Source organism: Nannospalax galili, unplaced genomic scaffold (assembly GCF_000622305.1).
Source record: "Nannospalax galili isolate Female #2095 unplaced genomic scaffold, S.galili_v1.0 scaffold18, whole genome shotgun sequence".
NCBI classification, from domain to species: Eukaryota; Metazoa; Chordata; class Mammalia; order Rodentia; family Spalacidae; genus Nannospalax; species Nannospalax galili.
The window spans coordinates 8,610,523-8,628,803 of record NW_008346548.1 but is presented as its reverse complement, the minus strand read 5'-3'; the positions used below and the strand labels follow the sequence as shown (position 1 = coordinate 8,628,803).

General features: G+C 37.4%; 1 protein-coding gene across 3 annotated transcripts in view; it reads left to right on the top strand.

Moving 5' to 3' along the window:
- The window catches only part of Polq (DNA polymerase theta), a 124,577-nt gene that overhangs the window by 36,615 nt on the left and 69,681 nt on the right, over positions 1-18,281 (top strand). For all 3 annotated transcript variants that reach the window (XM_029568225.1, XM_008842915.3, XM_029568226.1), the window contains exons 10-14: positions 3,457-3,599; positions 11,807-12,011; positions 12,211-12,353; positions 16,339-16,532; positions 16,775-16,899. In XM_029568225.1, the coding sequence (XP_029424085.1) occupies positions 3,457-3,599; positions 11,807-12,011; positions 12,211-12,353; positions 16,339-16,532; positions 16,775-16,899 (810 nt within the window). The remainder of the gene's footprint in view (positions 1-3,456; positions 3,600-11,806; positions 12,012-12,210; positions 12,354-16,338; positions 16,533-16,774; positions 16,900-18,281) is intronic.

Below are 18,281 nucleotides of genomic sequence, written 5' to 3'. Positions count from 1 at the left end.
TTATGTTCATTAAGGACATGGGTCTATAGTTTTCTTTATTGGTTGTGTCTTTACCTGGTTTGGGTATTAGAGTGATGCTGGCTTCATAGAAGGAAATTAGGAGTTCTCCCTCTCTATCGTTTTGAATAATTTAAGTAGTATTGGTTGGAGGTCTTCTTTAAATGTCTGGTAGAATTCTGCTGTAAATCCATCTGGTTCTGGGCTTTTTTTTCAGTCAGGAGGTTTTGTATTACTGTTTCAATTTCCTTATGTGTTATGGCTCTGTTTAAACTGTTGATCTCTTTTTGGTTTAACTCTAGAGGTTCCCATGATTTCAGATATCCACCATTTCTTTTAGACTTTCAGCTTTAGTAGAGTATAGGTTTTTAAAATATTCCCTTATAATGGTTTGGATCTTTTGGGTGTCTGTTGTGATGTTTCCCCTTTCAACTCTGATTTTGTTGATTTGAATTTGCTTTCTTTCTTTTGGTTAAGGGCTGGGCTAAGGTTCTGTCTATCTTGTTTAGCTTTTCAAAGAACCAGCTCTTAGATTCATTGATTCTTTGTGTTGTGTTCTTTGTTTCTATTTCATTAATTTCTGCTCTGATTTTTGTTATTTCTTCTCTTCTGGGTTTGGGTTTGGGTTTCATTTGTTCTTGCCTTCCCAGTGCCTTGACTTGCAGTGTTAGGTCATTTATTTGGGCTCTTTCCAATTTTTTAATGTAGGCACTTAGAGCTATAAACTTCCCTTTTAGGACTGCTTTTAATGTGTCCCAGAGGTTGTGTTGTATCATATTGTGCTTTTCATTGAATTCCAGGAATTCTTTTATTTCTTTCTTAATTTCTCCTTTGATCCACTCATTGTTTAGGAGTGTGTTGTTCAGTTGCCACAAGTTCATGTAGTTACTACGGCTTTGTCCAGTGTTGAATTTGAGCTTTATTGCATTGTGGTCTGATAGAATGCATGGAATTATTTCAATTTCTTTGTATTTGTTGAGGTTTGTTTTGTGGTCCAGTATGTGGTCGATTTTTGAAATAGTTCCATGAGGTGCTGAGTAGAAAGTGTGTTCTTTGGTGTTTGGGTGGAATAATTGAAAGATGTCTGTTAGGTCCATTTGCTATATGGTATCATTAATTCAGATGTCTCTCTGTTTATTCTTTGTCCAGTTGACCTGTCTAATGGAGACTGTGGGGTATTGAAGTCCCCTAATATTACTGAGTTGGGGTCAGTCTGTGTCTTAAAGTCCTGTAGTGTTGTTTTTATGAACTTAGATGCATCAGAAACCAGAGTTTGGTGCATATATGTTAAGGATTGTAATATCTTCTTGGTTAACTGTTCTTTTGATCAGAATGAAGTGATCCTCCTTATCTCTTCTGATTAGTTTTACTTTGAAGTGTATTTTGTCAGATATTAGAATTGCAACCCCTGCTTGTTTCCTGGTGCCATTTGTTTGGAATATTCTTTTCCATCCTTTTACCTTAAGGTAGTTCCTATCCTTTTGTAGGCAGCAAAGAGATGGATTTTGTTTCTTAATCCATTCACTTAGCTTATGTGTTTTGACTGGGGAGTTCAGTCCATTGATATTTAAGGTTATTATTGAAAGAGTGTATTGGTTGCCATCATTTTCATTGCTGTTTGTGTTCTTTGTTTTTGTGTTTTCTCAATTATACCTTTATTTTCTTTCATTGGCTTGGGGTATAGTTGTTCCTTTTTCTGCCTTTTGTATTGCTTCAAGTATGCTTTGAAGGGCTGGTTTCATAGACATGTATTCTTTCAGGGTATTTATGTCATGGAAGATTTTTCTTTCCGTCTTAAGTATAATAGACATTTTTTTCTGGGTAAAATATTCTGTGTTGTCATCTATTGTCATTTAGAAATGGAAATACCTTGGTCCAGGCTCTTCTGGCTTTCATAGTTTGCATTGATGAGTTAGCTGTAATTCTGATGGGCCGCCATGTGGCTGCTGGGAATCAAACTCAGGTCCTCTGCAAGAGCAGTAAGCACCCTTCACTGCTGAGCCATCTCTCCAGTGCCGTGTTTTGTGTTTTTTAAATTACATGTATGTATGTATGTATGTATGCGTGCGCATGTCTGTGAGATCAGCGGACAACTTGTAGAGTCTGTTCTCTCCTCTACTATGTGGGTCCTGGGATCAATCTCATATTGTCAGGCTTGGAAGTAAGCACTTTTACCTCTGAGCTCTTGCAATCCTTTTTTAGATAAATAGCAACTAGTTATACAGTAAACTAGTAAGTCTAAAGAGGACCTTTATTTTGTTCTCTCTGAAATTTCTGTTTGGCGGTATCAGGAAAGCATCTGTCCTTATTCTGCTTGGAGAAGTTAGGGCCTCTGCCACAATACCACATTTTATTTTTCATATGAGAAAGCTGCATAAATATACTTCATTTTACTTTTTTAACATCTTGTTTCTTTATCCCTATTATTGGATTCTGTTTTGAAAGAGAATTATAATTTCTTGATAGTTTTTAAGTCTAAATTATTGCAGTGATAGTTTGTATTTGTTTAAATTTAATATTTGTATGTTTTTAATTTCGAAATGACTTCAGACATTTTTGTTCATTTGATTCTCACAGTGCCTTAATACATTTAGATTAGTAAACATTATAATGTGATTTTTAGGTGATTTTTGGATTAACTTTTTTATTATGTGTAGCTAAGAATTCACATTTGCATTTTACTTTGAGGTTTTCAAAGTACCTCTAATAATTACTTAGCTGTTTAATGATGGATTATCCAGTAGGAGAGGAGGAAAAACTTTGTTTTGGTTTCTTAGGTTCTATAGTTGGGGCCTTTGAAAGTTGATAAAAAACAGGTTAATAGGAAAAAGGCATGTAAGTGCTATACAGTGTTAATACATTAATTTTTAGGGCACGGAGGCCTTCATAGAAAAGAAGTGAGGGGTTCCCCCCCCACACACCTCAAAGCTGTTAGATTTGGAGTCTTATGTATTATTTTAACAAAGGCCAATAAATTGTGTGGAAGTGACAAAGCAAAGGAAAAGATGTTTGCTTTTCTGGGGCAGCAAATTATAAGGAGAAATGTCCATAGGGGAGCTAATGGAAGAAAGGGTTATTTCAGTATGGTTGGTTTGTACAAATCATCTCAGTGCTGAGTTTCTGACTATAGTGATGAGTTCTCCTGATATGGGAGAGGGCAAGAAAAACATCTTTATGAAGGAACATCTGTGCCTTGCTTGTGTGGAGGTAGACAGAGGCAGGATAAAATGCTCTTTTTATGTTTGCTCCTTCTCTGTAGCCTTCAACTCAAAATAATTTATTCTGGGATAGCATTCATATTTCCTATCCAAAGAACAAAACATAAGAATATTAGAATTCTGTGACTAACAACTACCAGCATCTCATGCCTCCTTTTAAAGAAGTCAGATAATTTCTTTTTAGCAGGAATCTAATGGAAATGTGTTGGAATTTTGAAAATGAGTGTTTTTTTGGTTATAGGTGAAAGTATCTTAGTTTGTAAGAACTCTGAGAAATCAAAAGGCATAGCTCTGCTTCAAGGATCTCTAAAATCTGTTCGCAGTTGTCTGCAAAGACAAGAAGGAGAAGATGTTACTGCTAGTATGATCCGAGCTATTCTAGAGGTAAGAGTTCAGTAGGTCATGGTTTCCTTTTATACCTATGTTAAAATTGATTATGTGAAAGTCTGAGCTTAGGGTTTTGCTGTTTTTTAAAAAAAATATTTTATTATTTTTAATTTTTGTGTATGAAAGTATTGCCTACATATATGTAAGTATACCCCATGTTGTGCAATGCCTGCAGAGGTCAGAAGAGGGTGTCAGATTCTCCTGGGAGTTATGAACTGTTGTTAGCCTCCGTGTGGGTACTGGGAATCAAATCCAAGTCCTCTTAACCCCTGAGCCATCTCTCCAGGCCTGGTTTTTGGTTTCTTTTCTTAAGATTTTTGTGCTTATAGCCTTCCAAAGTGTGAATATAGATGTTTCTCACATAATCTAAATACACATACGTGTCTGTATGATGGTTCTTCAGCTGGGCTCTGTTAAATAAGTTGATAAAACCAGATACACATGGTCTCAGCTCTCCAGTCAAAAGACACAGGCTAATGGGATGGATTAAGAAAAAAAATCTTTTTGTTGTCTTCAAGAAACTCATCTCACTTTCAAGGATAAGCACTACATGAGGGTGAAAGGATGGAAAAAAATATTCCAAGCAAATGGCACTAAGAATCAAGCAGGCATTACAATTCTAATATCTGACAAAATAGACTTCAAATTAAAACTAATCAGAAGAAATAAAGAGGGCCACTTCATCCTTAACAAAGGAACAGTTGACCAAAAAGATAATTATAACCATGAGCATATATGTACCAAACTCTTGTGCACCCAGTTTCATCAAAACAGTCCTGTAGGACTATAAAACACAGATTAACCCCGACTCAGGAATAGTAACTTCAGTACCCTACCATCTCTAATAGACAGGTCAACAGGACAAAGAATAAACAGAGAGACATCAGAATTAAATGACATCTTACATCAAATGAATCTAACAGACATCTATAGTATATTCCACCTAAGCACCAAAGACTACACTTTCTACTTCTTAGTCCATGCAAATTTCTTTAAAACTGACCACATACTGGGGCACAAAACAAACCTCAATCAATACTAAAAATATTGAAATAATTCCATGCATTCTATCAGACCACAATCCAATAAAGTTTATAATCAACAGCAGTTGAAGCTCTAGTAACTACATGAACTCATGGAGATTAAAAACACACTACTGAATGATAAATGAGTGAAAGAAATTAAGAAAGAAATAAAAGTATTCTTAGAACTAAATGATGAGGGACCCTTTAAAAGCAGTCCTAAGAGGAAAGGTTATAGCTGTACATGCCTAAATTTAAAAAAGCAGAAAGAACACATATAAATGACTTAACAGTGCAATTCAAGACTTTGGAAAGGTAAGAACAAACCAAACCCAAACCTAGAAGACTAGAAGAAAAAATGAAAATCAGAGCAGAAATGATTGAAATAGAAACAAAGAAAGCATACAATCAATGAATTTAAGAGCTGGTTCTTTGAAAAGTTAAACAAGATAGACAGACCCTTAGCCCAGTTAACCAAAGAAAGAAAGAACAATTCCAAATCAACAAAATCAGAGATGAAAGGGGAAACATGACAACAGACAGAAAAAAACAAAATCAATGAACCCCCAGAACATTATTAAAAGAATACATTAAAAACCTATACTCTATTAAATTTGAAAATTTAAAAGAAATGGATGAATTTCTAAATTTATGAAAACCACCAATACATAACCACCTGACTAAAAAAAGCCCAGGTCCAGATGGATTCACAGCAAAATTTTACCAGATAGTCAAAGAAGATCTACAACCAATGCTTCTTTTTTTTTTTTTTTTTTTTTTTTTTTAGACAGGGTCTTCCTGTAGCGACAGCTGGCCTGGATTCACTATATAGCCAAGGCTGGCCTCAAACTCACAGAGATCCACCTGCCTTTGCCTCCTGAGTGCAGGGATTAAAGGCATATGCCACCAAACCTGATACTTCATAAATTATTCAAAAAGATATAAGTGGAGAAAACTCCCAAACTCCTTCTATGAAGCTAGTATCAAAACTCTAATACCACACTCTAATACCAAACCAGGTAAAAACACAGCAAAAAAAGAAAACTATAGGCCCATATCCTTAATGAATATACATGCAAAGATTCTGATCAAATTATTTGCAAACTGCTTTATTTTTACTCTTAAGGTCATTTAAGGATCTGTTCCTCAGGGGTCACATGGACTTGGGAGGAGCCCCTGGCTCCTTTCTTTTACCAGTTCCAAGCAGGACCTTTGACTTATCTTCACATAGCTGGAACTGGTAAAAGAAAGGAGCCAGGGGCTCTTCCAATGCCCATTTGACCCCTAATGAACAGACCCTCCCATGACCAGAAGAGTGAAAATAAATTGGTTTTTTGAGAGCTGCTTGTAGTCTCCTGGATCTAGTCGACCTAGGAGGGCAAGGAGCAGAAACTGTCCTTTATGTCCCTCTGACCAAATTATTATAGACTTCAAAGTATGTCTGTTAAACACACAAGGTTAGTTCCACCAGTCTGGTATTTTTAATTACTGTGTGTCATGTAGATAAATCTTAGGCAAAGATCAGTTGTCCTCAGATAAACCTTACTTAGACATATATTTCTTCATCTCCTATGTATAATTTGTCAGTAGGTTGTAGGAGTAATATGATTCTCACCAGTTTTCAAAGCTAGCTAAGCAGTCTTTATCTCTCACATTGTCTCACCCCTCCATCATGGTTTTCCCTCTTAAGGTGCCCCCATTGCCCCCCTTTCTCCCGTAATAATACCCTTCTCCTGTGGTCCTACCTCTCTTGAGCTCCTTCTTTCCCTTTATGTTGTAGGTTCCTTGTCTGGACCAACTGTGTGGCCTTAAACACCCAAAAGGAAAATATAACCAAAGATTAAAGGGGCCAATATAATTTCATAAGAGACCATATGTATAGCTAAAGGCTACATAGCAAGCAACAATGCCAGACGGGTGATACCTCCTTCTGAGTTGTTGGTCAGGGTGGCCAAAGGGACTCCCAGATAGTAACCCAGCAGAGAACTGGAAAAATGAACAGCAGACCCCAATCTTATCTAAAGGAATATTGAAAACTGAATACTGCCATATGAGGAACAGCTGACCCTCCTATAACAAAGACCTCTAGATAGGCTGACTAGATTCACCAGAAGGGCAAGTAGTGGGGAATGGCTGGGGGTGCTGACAACATGGCCGACAGTAGCAGGGTTATCAAAGTATAAGGGCTCTAGTGGGGGGAGGGAGGCTATGGGAGGGTGCTACCTGGGAAGTGGGTCTATTAAAAAAAATTCTTCAAAGCATAAAAATTTTGCTCCTTAATAACTAGTAGATTTGAAAAACATTACCATTGAAATCTACCTGATGACTTTATGTCCATGCTCAGGTGCCAAGGAGCTCAGAAAGTAACAGACTGTCTCTAGTAATAATCAGATATATAGAGATTAGAAATGCAAGTGCAAACATTTTAATGTCAATTGCATTGAAAATGAATTTCTGTATGAAACTGTGTATTTTAATAATGAAATGGAGATCTTTTTTAAAGGTTAAAACCTCATTTAATTTTATGTCTTATAGGGTTTATACTGGGTAAATTGTATAACCGTAACAATTCAACTGTAAACCTAAAAATTTACAGCCAATTTTGAAAAAGATGTATCTTAGCTCAGAAAATTGTTATTGAATATGTCAATGCTGTTGTAATGAATTGCTTCTTCTAAGTATATGGTTATTAAATAATAAACTGAAAAAAATATTTGCAAACTGCATACAGACACATCAAAAAAATCATCCACTCTGATAAAGTTGGCTTTATTCCATAGATGCAGGAATGGTTCAATATACATAAGTCAATAAATTTAATAAATCATATAAATGGATTTAAAGGCAAAAATCAAATGATTATCTCAATAGATACAGAAAAGGCCTTTGACAAAGCCAACATACATGTTAAAAGTCCTAGAAGGAATTGGACTGGAGGGAGCATACCTCAACATAATTAAAGCTATATACACAAACCCTCAGCCAACATCATTCTAAATGGAGAAGAACTGGAAGCATTCCCATTAAAATCAACCTCCAACTTTTGGGAGGCAGATATAGGCAGATCTCTGTGAGAATAAGGCCAGCTTGGTCCACAGGTGCCCTGGGACTACGAAGATGCTACCAAAAAACAAAACAAAACCCAAAACCAAAACCAGAACCAACTAAACAAACAAAAATCCTGGGAATAAACCTAACCAAAGACATTAAAGATATCTATAATGAAAAATTTTAATCTTTAAAGAAAGAGACACCAGGTAATGGGAGGACCTACTGTACTCATGAATTGGTAGAATTAATACTGTGAAAATGACTATCCTACCAAAAGTAATATATAGATTCAATGCAATACCAGTCAAAATCCCCCTGACATTCTTCACAGGGCTAGAAAAAAAAATCCTAAAATTTATAATGGACTTATAATAAGATCCCCTAATAGCCAAAGCAATCTTGGGCAAAAAAAGCAATGCTGGGGGAATCACCATACCCGATCTCAAACTGTATTACAGAGCTGTAGTCATAAAAACAGCAGGATACTGGCACAAAAATAGACTCATAGATCAATGGAACACAATAGAAGACCCAAACATGAGTACATGCAATTTCAGCCCTCTAACATTTCACAAAGGTGCCATGGAGGAAAGACAGAATCGTCAACAAATGGTGCTGGCAAAACTGGATCTTCACTTGTAGAAGAATGAAATTGGACCTTTTCACCCTGCACAAAAGTCAACTCCAAATGAATCAAAGACCTTAATAAGAAATGTGTACCTCTGAGACTGCTAGAAGAAAACATAGGCGGTAGCCTACAAAATATAGGTGTAGGAAAGGACTTTTAAATTAGACATCAGTTGCTTAGGCATTAAGATCAACATTCAACAAGTGGGACCTCGTTAAACTAAAAAGCTTTTGTACAGCAAAAGAAACAGCCAAGGAAGTAAAGAGGAAACCCACTGAGAAGGAGAAAATCTTCACCTGCTACATATTTGACAGAGGATTAATATCCAGAATATTACAAAGAACTCAAGAAACAAAGATACAAGAAACTAAATGACCAAATAAGGGGGACTATAGACTTGGACAGAGAGTTCTCAAATGAAGAAATAAAAGTGGGTAAGAAACATCTTAAAATGTTGAACATCCTTTGTACTTAGAGAAATGTAGATCAAAACCACTTTAAGATTTCATCTTACCCCAGTCATACTGGCTAAGATCAAGAGAACAAAAGATACCAAATGCTGGTGATGATGTGGAGAAAGGGGAATGCTCATTCACTACTGGTGGTAATGCAAACTCGTACAACCACTGTAGAAAGCAGTGTGGAGAACTCTTAAAAAAACTAAAACTGAGTCTACTAAATGATCTGGTTATACCACTCCTTGGCATATACACAAAGAACTCATCCTACTGTAGAGATACCTGTTTGTTGCTGCTCTCTTCACAATAACTAAAAAATGGAAACAATATAAATGTCCCTCAACTGACAAATGGATATGGTACATTTTACATAGTGGAGTTCTACCCAGCAGAAAGGAATAGTGAAATTATGAAATGGATGGAACTAGAAAATGTTATACTAAGTGAAGTAACACAGACTCAGAAAAGCAAGTGACATTTGTTCTTCTTCATTTGTGTATCATGGCACCAGTCCCCTATATGTGAGTATATATCCTTGTGTAACACAAGAGCCAGGAAAATGGAAAAGGAAGCATGTAGGTAAAGGGAAAGAAAGAGCCTAAGAGAGTGGGATAGTAGCAAACTGATATCACCAACGGGGAAATGGGGAAAATGGAGGTACTCAACTGGGAAGCATGGAGGGAAGGACATATAAGGAACCATGGTGGTAAAGGGGAAGAAGGAACTCAAGAGGGGGGTAGATAACGGGAGACAGATATTATCAAGGGAAGAATAGGAAAAATGGGGGTGCTTAAACTGGGGAGGGACGAGAGGTTAAAGAGAAGATAGAGATGAATAAAGCTTAGGTGGTGTAAAAGGCCAAAGGGAAATGTATTAACTCAACCCCTCCCCAAAATACACATACAATATCTGAACATGAGTGCATGTATATACTTGAAAGCTATATAACAAGGAGCACTGTCAGATAGGAGAAACCTCCCTTTGAGTTGTTGGTCAATGTAGTCCAGTAGACTCCTAACATAACATGGGCTATTGCCACAGCCCTTGATTACCTCTAAGAATTTGAAGTAAGACCCTATTGCTGAAGACAGGCCATAGGACTTTGAGCAATGGAGCTGGAATTGACCTGGAAGCCTTCTCCCTGAAAACTAGCTCTCATAGTTCTAGAGGATACTATGCAAGCTGCTAAGGGAGAAAATCAGTCAATGTTTCAACCTAGCTGTAAAGCCTAATAACTACAACATCTAGCACAGCAAACTTTCTATATTGGTGCAGTATTGGCACTTTTATCTAGGGGGTAATCAACAGCTATCTAATTGGACTTAAAGCTTTATCAGTGGGAGGGAACTCATGAGTGGTAATGTAAATATAGCCAAATATACATGACTGGAAAGAACCTGGATCCTAGAGAAAATCCTATCTCTGTCATAGCTCTAGATAAGTGAAATTTCTTACTGTATGCTAAATATGGATCCTTATATTTACAGACAAATATACCACAAACCACTCATCAAAGAAGCTTCTTTTTGCAACAGATGGAGGCTATTACAGAGTTTCACAGCTGGTCACACACAGAGAGTGTACACCTAAGGCTCATAGAATATAGCACAATGGGGCAGTGACAGCATGCACAAGACCCATGCCGAGTCAATTAGACAACCCAGCATAGAATAGGGGAAATGGGCAGCAGGTCCAAAGACAAGGTGAGGAGCTATTGGCAACTGATTACTGCTAGGTGACGGAGAGTAGGTCTTCTTTAAGGGAGTGACTCTAGGTAGGCTGACTAGACTCCAATGGATGGATGAACTTGCATTGAAGGACATCTAGGTACAAATGCTTGACTGGATAGGACTTAGTTTATATGACAGAATGCATGAAATCCAGTGTGGTAGAGGCTATGGTGGTGTGTGGATGTGGGAGGGGGACATAAATTTGATATCTATTATTTCAGATGTACAAAACTCAATAAAATTATTTAAAAATATAAAATATTTTAAAAACCTGATACATGCATATACATACTTATATTTACACACATATAAGTTGGTAAATATACATGTATGTGTATTAGAATATTTCTAGATTTAATATAGCTGCTACTATATCAGTCTGTTTCTAAATAACTAAATTCCAGATGTTTCTTTTTTTTCTTTTTTGGTGGTGTAGGGAATTGAACTAAGAGCCTTGTGCATGAAACAACTTACTACTGAGATATGTGTGGTTCATCTTTTTACTTTTTATATTTTTGTTTTTTTTAATTTGAAGAAAAGGTGACAAAAATGGACCCTGGGTCTACCCAGATCATACCTGTTGATTTTAAAATAAAACCACGTTATAAGTATACCTGTGTTTACAATAGAGCTAGACCTGGTGGTGCATGCTTGTAACGCTAGCATGCTGAAGGCTGAGGCAAAAGGATCACAAAGTCAGGCAAATGCAGCACACACAATACTACTAACATCATATTTTCCTGTCCTTTGTCCTACCTGAGTGGGAAGTGTTCAAGGGTAGCATTCCTACATGCCCACGTATTTTAGAGGAAGGATCAAAGAACTGATTTGGCACATGGCTGTGAGCCATTACTACTTCCTTTATATGTGTTAGTAGTTCAGATTCTTGTTGTTGTTGTTTGTTTATAAGAAAATATTTACTTTTAAAGAAAACTTTCATGTTGTTAGATATTATCTACATTTATAATGAGTGATGATGGAAGATTTAATAGAGTCTCTACATAAAGACTGAATATATTTAAAATATTTTATTTATTATTTTTATTTTTGTGTATGAGTGTATTGCCTGCATGCATGTAAGTGCATCTGTGTTGTGCAATGCCACGGAGGTCAGAAGAGGATGTCACATCCCCTGGAACTGGAGTTATGGACAGTTGTTAGCGACTATATTGATTCTGGGAATTGAACCTGGATCCCGTGCAAGAGCAACCAGTGCTCTTAACTGCTGAGCCATCTCTCCAGACCCAACTGAATATATTTAAAGAGAATAAAGTTGCTTCGTTCATCTAATACATTTTCACACACTTTCTATCAGATCATCGTTGGTGGGGTGGCAAGTACATCACAAGATATGCAGGCCTACGCTTCCTGCACATTTTTGGCTGCTAGTATCAAAAGCCAGAAGCAGGGAATTCAGGGAAATCAAGATCCTGCTCAACTTGGAGCAGTTGAAGCCTGTGTGATGTGGCTACTAGAAAATGAGTTCATCCAGATGACAGACTCCAGTGATGGAACAGAAGGTGAATAGTTCTTGTGTGTAATTTATTTACTTTTTATCTTGTATTCACTTTTTAAATTTTGCTTATAAATTTTTATGTGTTAGATAAAATTTTGCTTACAAAATTTATTGGAGCTGAGAAAGTTAATATGCAGTTCAGAAGGATAATGTTTCGCTTTGTTTTTAACATTAACTCTTGTTACTCTGTACTCCCAAACCAGGAAAGGTATATCATCCTACACATCTTGGATCAGCTACTCTTTCTTCTTCACTTTCTCCAGTTGATACCTTAGATATCTTTGCTGACCTCCAAAGAGCAATGAAAGGCTTTGTTTTAGAGAATGATCTTCATATTGTCTATCTGGTAAGTTTCATTAAAAAAAAACAAACAAACTGTTTACTTGCTTATTGACAGGATCTTGGTATGTAGCTGAGCTAGGTCTTGAACTCTTGATTCTCCTTCTAGCTTCTGAATATTGATTTTATAGGTATAAGTTACCATATTGGGCTTGCAATAAGGAAATTTAAAATTGTGTTGCCTTTCTTGTTTCTGTGACAAAATACTCTGACAACAGCAACTTAGGGAAGGAAGGGTTTATTTGGGCTCCCGTTTTGAGGGTACAGTTCATCATGCTGAAGGTGTGGTGGTAGGAGGTTAAGGCAGCTGATCACATTGTACCTGCAAACAGGAAGCAGAGAGTGATGACTGCTAGTGTTCAGCTTGCTTTTTATTCAATTCAGGCCCCTAGCCCAAGGAATGGTGCTACCTACAGCTCAAGAGGGTCTTTCTACCTCAGTTGATCTAATTTAGATAATCCCTTACAGGCATGCCCAGATGCTTGTCTCCTAGGTGATTCTAGATCCTGTCAATTTGACAATATTAACCATAACAAAAAATTTTAAAAAATTTATTATTTTTATGTGTATTGCCTGTATGTTTGCAAGTGCACCCATGTCATGCAGCGCCCTCAGAGGTCAGAAGAGAGTGTCAAATTCCCCTGGAACTGGTGTTATAGACAGTTATTAGCTGCCATGTGGGTGCTGGGAATCGAACCTGGGTCCTCTGCAAGAGCACTCAGTGCTCTTAACTGCTGAACCAAGTCTCCAGCTACACAAAAAGTTTGTTTCATTAGATCATCCTTTATACATGTAATGGATATTTTGATAAGAATTGGATAGCGTTTAAGATCATATTCTTCAGCAAGAACCTACCAGACATTATTTTGTCAATGAAAAGCAAATGTGTGCACTTTGATGATCAATGAAGGGAGGAAGGTAACATTGAAATTTTCACCAGAATAAGGACTTACCAAGAAATGCCTTCAATAAAAACACTATGTATGCAGAAGGTAAATGCCAAAACAGTATCTGTATGTGTACAAATAGATGTATGTATGTAACATACAATACCAGGCTCAATGTTTTATGTCCCAGAAGGTGACTGGGAAGAATCTCAAGCCAGGTCTTATCAGTCATCTACCATGGCCTAAAGATGTCTCATATATTAAACAGTGGCAATAAATATGAGCTCCAGCTCCAGACTTCCTTAATTTGGCTCTTGGCTTCAACAGTCAATAACCGTACAACCTTGGATAAGGAGACCACTGTTTAACTTAACTCTCCTCTTCTCTCCATTCCCTTCCTATTCTCACTTTTGGTTGTTTTGTTGTTTGTTTGTTTAGGTTTTTTTTTTTTTTTTTTTTTTTTTTTTTTTATTGTTTTTTTTTTTTTTGCCTTTGGTGGTCTTGTATTCTCCTTTTTTTATTTATCTCTCCCCTTTCCTCCCTTCCCCTCTTTTTCTCTCTTTTTTTTGTTTTTTTGTTTTTTTTTTTTGTTTTTTTTTTTTTTTTTTTTTTTTTTTTTTGAGATAGGTTCTTACTATGTAGCCTTGGCTGGCCTGGAATTCACTATGTATACTAGAGTGGCCTCAAACTCAAAGAGATCCGATTGGCTCTGCCTCCTGAATGCTGGGATTAAAGACATGGGCCACTATGCTCAAACCCTATGCTCTGCTTTTTCAGATCATAGAGTTGTTTTTTAAATAAGTCAAGGGAAGCCTGGAGAGATGGCTAAGCAGTTAAGAGCACTGGCTGCTCTTGCAGAGGACCCAGGTTCAATTCCCAGAACCCAAATGGTGGCTAACAACTGTTCATAACTCTAGTTCCAAGGGGATCTGATACCTGGATCTGATCTCCATGGGCACTGCATGACATGGGTGCACTTATGTGTATGCAAGGCAATACATGTAAGTCTTACTACTCATTCATGTAAGATAAAAATAATAAATAAAATATTTAAATAAGAGAAGAAAGAGGAAATATGCAATTATTATTATTGTTGTTATTTGCAGTGCTGAGGATGGAGCCAAGGGCCTTGTGCATTCTAGGTAAACCTCTTCCTCTAAATTCTCCAACTCCAGTTATATTGTTTTTAATATGTACTCCTATGGTTACCTTTATGAGCTTTGTTTTTTAGTGTGTAATGGGAATAATACTATTTGAACTTCCTTTCTCTTTCCATCTGTCCCTTCCTAGCTACCCTGAAACTCACCATGTAGTTCAGGCTGGCCTCAAACTTGCAGTCTTCTTACCTTAACTTATTGGTCCTTCAGGCTCTGGTCATGCATCACCACCACACATGGCAGGCTGCTTTTTTTTTTTTTTTTATCTGGAAGAACTTCCTCTAGTACTAAAAATACATTTGCTAGCAAAATTTTCTGTTTGTCTGTCTGATTTATTTTTAGTTTAGAAAGCTAGTTTTCCTTTATGTAAGGTTTCTTAGTTGACAGTGTTTTATTCTTTCTTTGTTTAAGCATGTTGAGTATGTCTCTCTTATTGCATTCTAATCTCCAGTGTTTCTGATGAGAAGTTAGCTTTCAATCTTACTGGGGGTTTTGTTGTAGTTGGTGACTTGTTTTTCTGTCTGTTCCTAGTTTCCGTATGATATAACACTTATACCAAAATCAACTTGGAGAGGAAAGGGTTTATTTGTCTTTTGCTTCTAGGTCATAGGCTATTGTTGAAGGATGTCAGGGCAGGAATTCAACTAGGCTTGAAGCAGCAACTTTGGAGGATTGCTGCTTGGCTTGCTTACTCACAGACTCTTGCGTAGCTAGCTTTCCCCCTCTCTTTGAGACTGTATATTCTCTACCAATCTGTCTTCTGGTTTGTGGATTTTTTCTTATGTCAGCTTGGATTTGCAGTTGAATTCTCTGTATTTTATTGTATTTTTCAACTCTAGGATTCCCTTTGACCCTTATTTTATAATGTTCTTTTCATGTATGTCCTTACTTGTTGAGCATGTCATGCTTTCTTCTTTTACTTTTTTTCCTCCCTCCCTCCCTCCCTCCCTCCCTCTCTCCCTCTCTCCCTCCCTCCCTCTCTCATTCTTTCTCTTTCTTCCCTTCCCTCCCTCTCCCCCTTTCCTTCTTTCCTCTGGCCCTCCCTTGTTTCTTTCTTCCATACCCCTCTTCCTTCTTCTCTCCCTCCCTCCTTTCCTTCCTTTCTTCCAACAGTGCCTTGCTTTGTAGACCAGGTTAGCCCCAAACTTGCTATGTCGACTGTACTGGCTTTGACTTTACCATTTAGATCAGAGGTGTCAAACGTTGGATCCTACTGCCTTACCAACCCAGGCTCTGAGGATTACAGGTTTGCACTCTTTTATTTCTTTAAGCCTGGTTTTCTTTAACCACTTTCATAATGCCTTTGCTTTGAAGCCTCTGCTTTTCCAACATCTGGACTCTCTCAAAGGTGTTTCTTTGCCTGCTTTTCTCCCTGTGCTCAGGACACTTGTGTCTTTCTTATTTGTCTCATAGTTTTCTTATTGAATCCTGAACCTTTTAGGTAGTATATCAACACTGTGAGTATTGATTCTTTTTCTCTCATCTATTCTTTCTGTTTGATCTTTTCCTGGAAGTTAGAGAAAACAGGATTATATCTCAAGTCAGACTATTTAGGTTTAAAATGTTCTGTGAAATCCAGTTTGTATGCTTATCTCTCTCTCAGTGTCTTACTGTTTCTCTCTATCTCTCAGTGTCTCTCTGTTTCTCTCTCTCCCTCTCTCTGTTTTTGTCGTAGCAGTGAATTCATTTTGGATAAGTGTTTTCATATAAATGAGGTATAATCACAGACATTTTCTGCATTGGAGGTCTTTGTCTTTACTATTAAGTTTATATTTATAATTTTGTTACTTTTATAATGTAATAGGTTGGTTTGTTTGTTTTTGTACAGTGCTGAGTCTTGAACCCATGGCCTTGCACATGCTAGGCAAGTGTTTTACCATTTGAACTGCCTTTGTAGGCCACTGTCAAGCAATAATTTTAACTAATGTGTGATGCTTCTTCCCTTTAGGTTACACCTATGTTTGAAGATTGGACTGCTATTGACTGGTATCGGTTTTTCTGTATATGGGAGAAGTTACCAACGTCTATGAAAAGGGTGGCAGAGCTGGTAGGAGTTGAGGAACGGTTCTTGGCTCGCTGTGTGAAAGGAAAAGTAGTAGCCAGGACAGAGAGACAGCACCGACAAATGGCCATCCATAAAAGGTAAACATTGGAAGCTGGGGCTCTCAGCATTATCAGTGTAGAATCCTCAGATATCCAATTAAAGTAGTCCTTTTCATTGTCAATAACAGAAACATTTTGACTGACTGTAGGAACATTTTTCAGGTTCCATTTATTGAACTTATTGATATTTTCATTTTCCTTGCAATTTATGATTCACTAGTCATGATGTACAAAGGTCTTTTAAAGTAGAATACCTAATCATTTCCATGATTTATTTTTAGGTTTTTCACAAGTCTGGTGTTATTAGATTTAATCAGTGAGATTCCCTTAAAGGAAATTAATCAGAAATATGGATGCAATCGTGGACAGATTCAGTCTTTGCAACAGTCAGCTGCTGTTTATGCAGGTTAGTTAAACAAAGCATTTCACATTTTAGACTATGGTTTAAGGGTGTAAAGATTACTTTTTTAAAAAACTTCCCTTTATTTAAGCCTCTCTAAAATTGCCATAATCCTACAGAGTCCCTAACATCATCATCAGGTGTCAAATTAGGCTCCTGGGAGCCTACTAGCACTCTGAAAAACCATTAACAAGCCCAGTGTCTGGATCTTACTCCCCTTCCATTCCTAAGCAACCTGCTGACTCTACCTCTCTGACTCTGGTTTTTCCCCACCCCCTTCTTTTTTCCCCCATTTTACAAGAAGAAACAGAAAGTTCTCAATGGCATTTCTTTCTTCATAGTACTAATTAATAACAGATTTTGGGAAAGAAGATGGCAGATAAAAAAAGATTTGTGGACTCTCATCTGACTTTTTAAAATAGCATGTCTTAGAAAATATTCTAAGCTAGACAGACATGGATATTCTAGGTCTGATTTTACTAAGGAATCTTTGACAGCCCTAGGAAGGAAACCTTGAGCTACTAAAAGATGTGTGTATTTTTGTGTAAAAGGCTTCCTTGTGAATGTATGTGCATATGAGGGACAATGGGTGCAATGAAGCAATGGAGTCACTGTTCCATGCACTGGCATCAAAGCTGGATTTTCATCCAGGGCCAGTGTACTTATGGAGAAGAGACTTTCTTAGTAAGTGACACTTGGATGCTCTGATCTCTCTTTCAAGATGGTAAAACTGTGGAGCAGGACAGTCTTTCTTTGAAGAAAATAATAATGTGAATGTCATTCTTTGTAGTTCTCTTAGCATTTGAATTTTTTAATTCATTTGTCCTGAAGAGGCCCTCCTATTTTGTTAGCATTCTCTTTTCCTTAAGAAAGTTAGGGAAGGAGGGGCTGGAGAGATGGCTCAGAGGTTAAGAGCACTGACTGCTCTTGCAGAGGACCCAGGTTCGATTCCCAGCACCCACATGGCAGGTACGAACCGTCTTTAACTCCAGTTCCAGGGGAATCCGAAGCCCTCTTTTGACTTCCGCGGCATTGCACGACACGTGTGCACTCATATACATTCAGGCAATACAGCCCATACACATAAAATAAAAATAATATATTAAAAAAACTGTTTAAAAAAAATAAAGGGAAGGAAAGTGAAAGTGGGCTAGACTGAGGACTTTTTGTTCCTTTATGTATATGCTCTGCCTCAGTAGCCAAATTTTATTAGAGTTCAGAGTCAGTTGGGTCTGGAGAGATGGCCTCATGTATAAAGTACTTGCTCTGCAAGCATGAGGTCTTGAGTTCAGATCCCCAGCACTGAGTACCCAGGCATCGTAGTGCATACCTGTAATCCCAATACTGGCGGGGCAGAGGATCCTAGGGACTTGCTGGCCAGCTGGTCT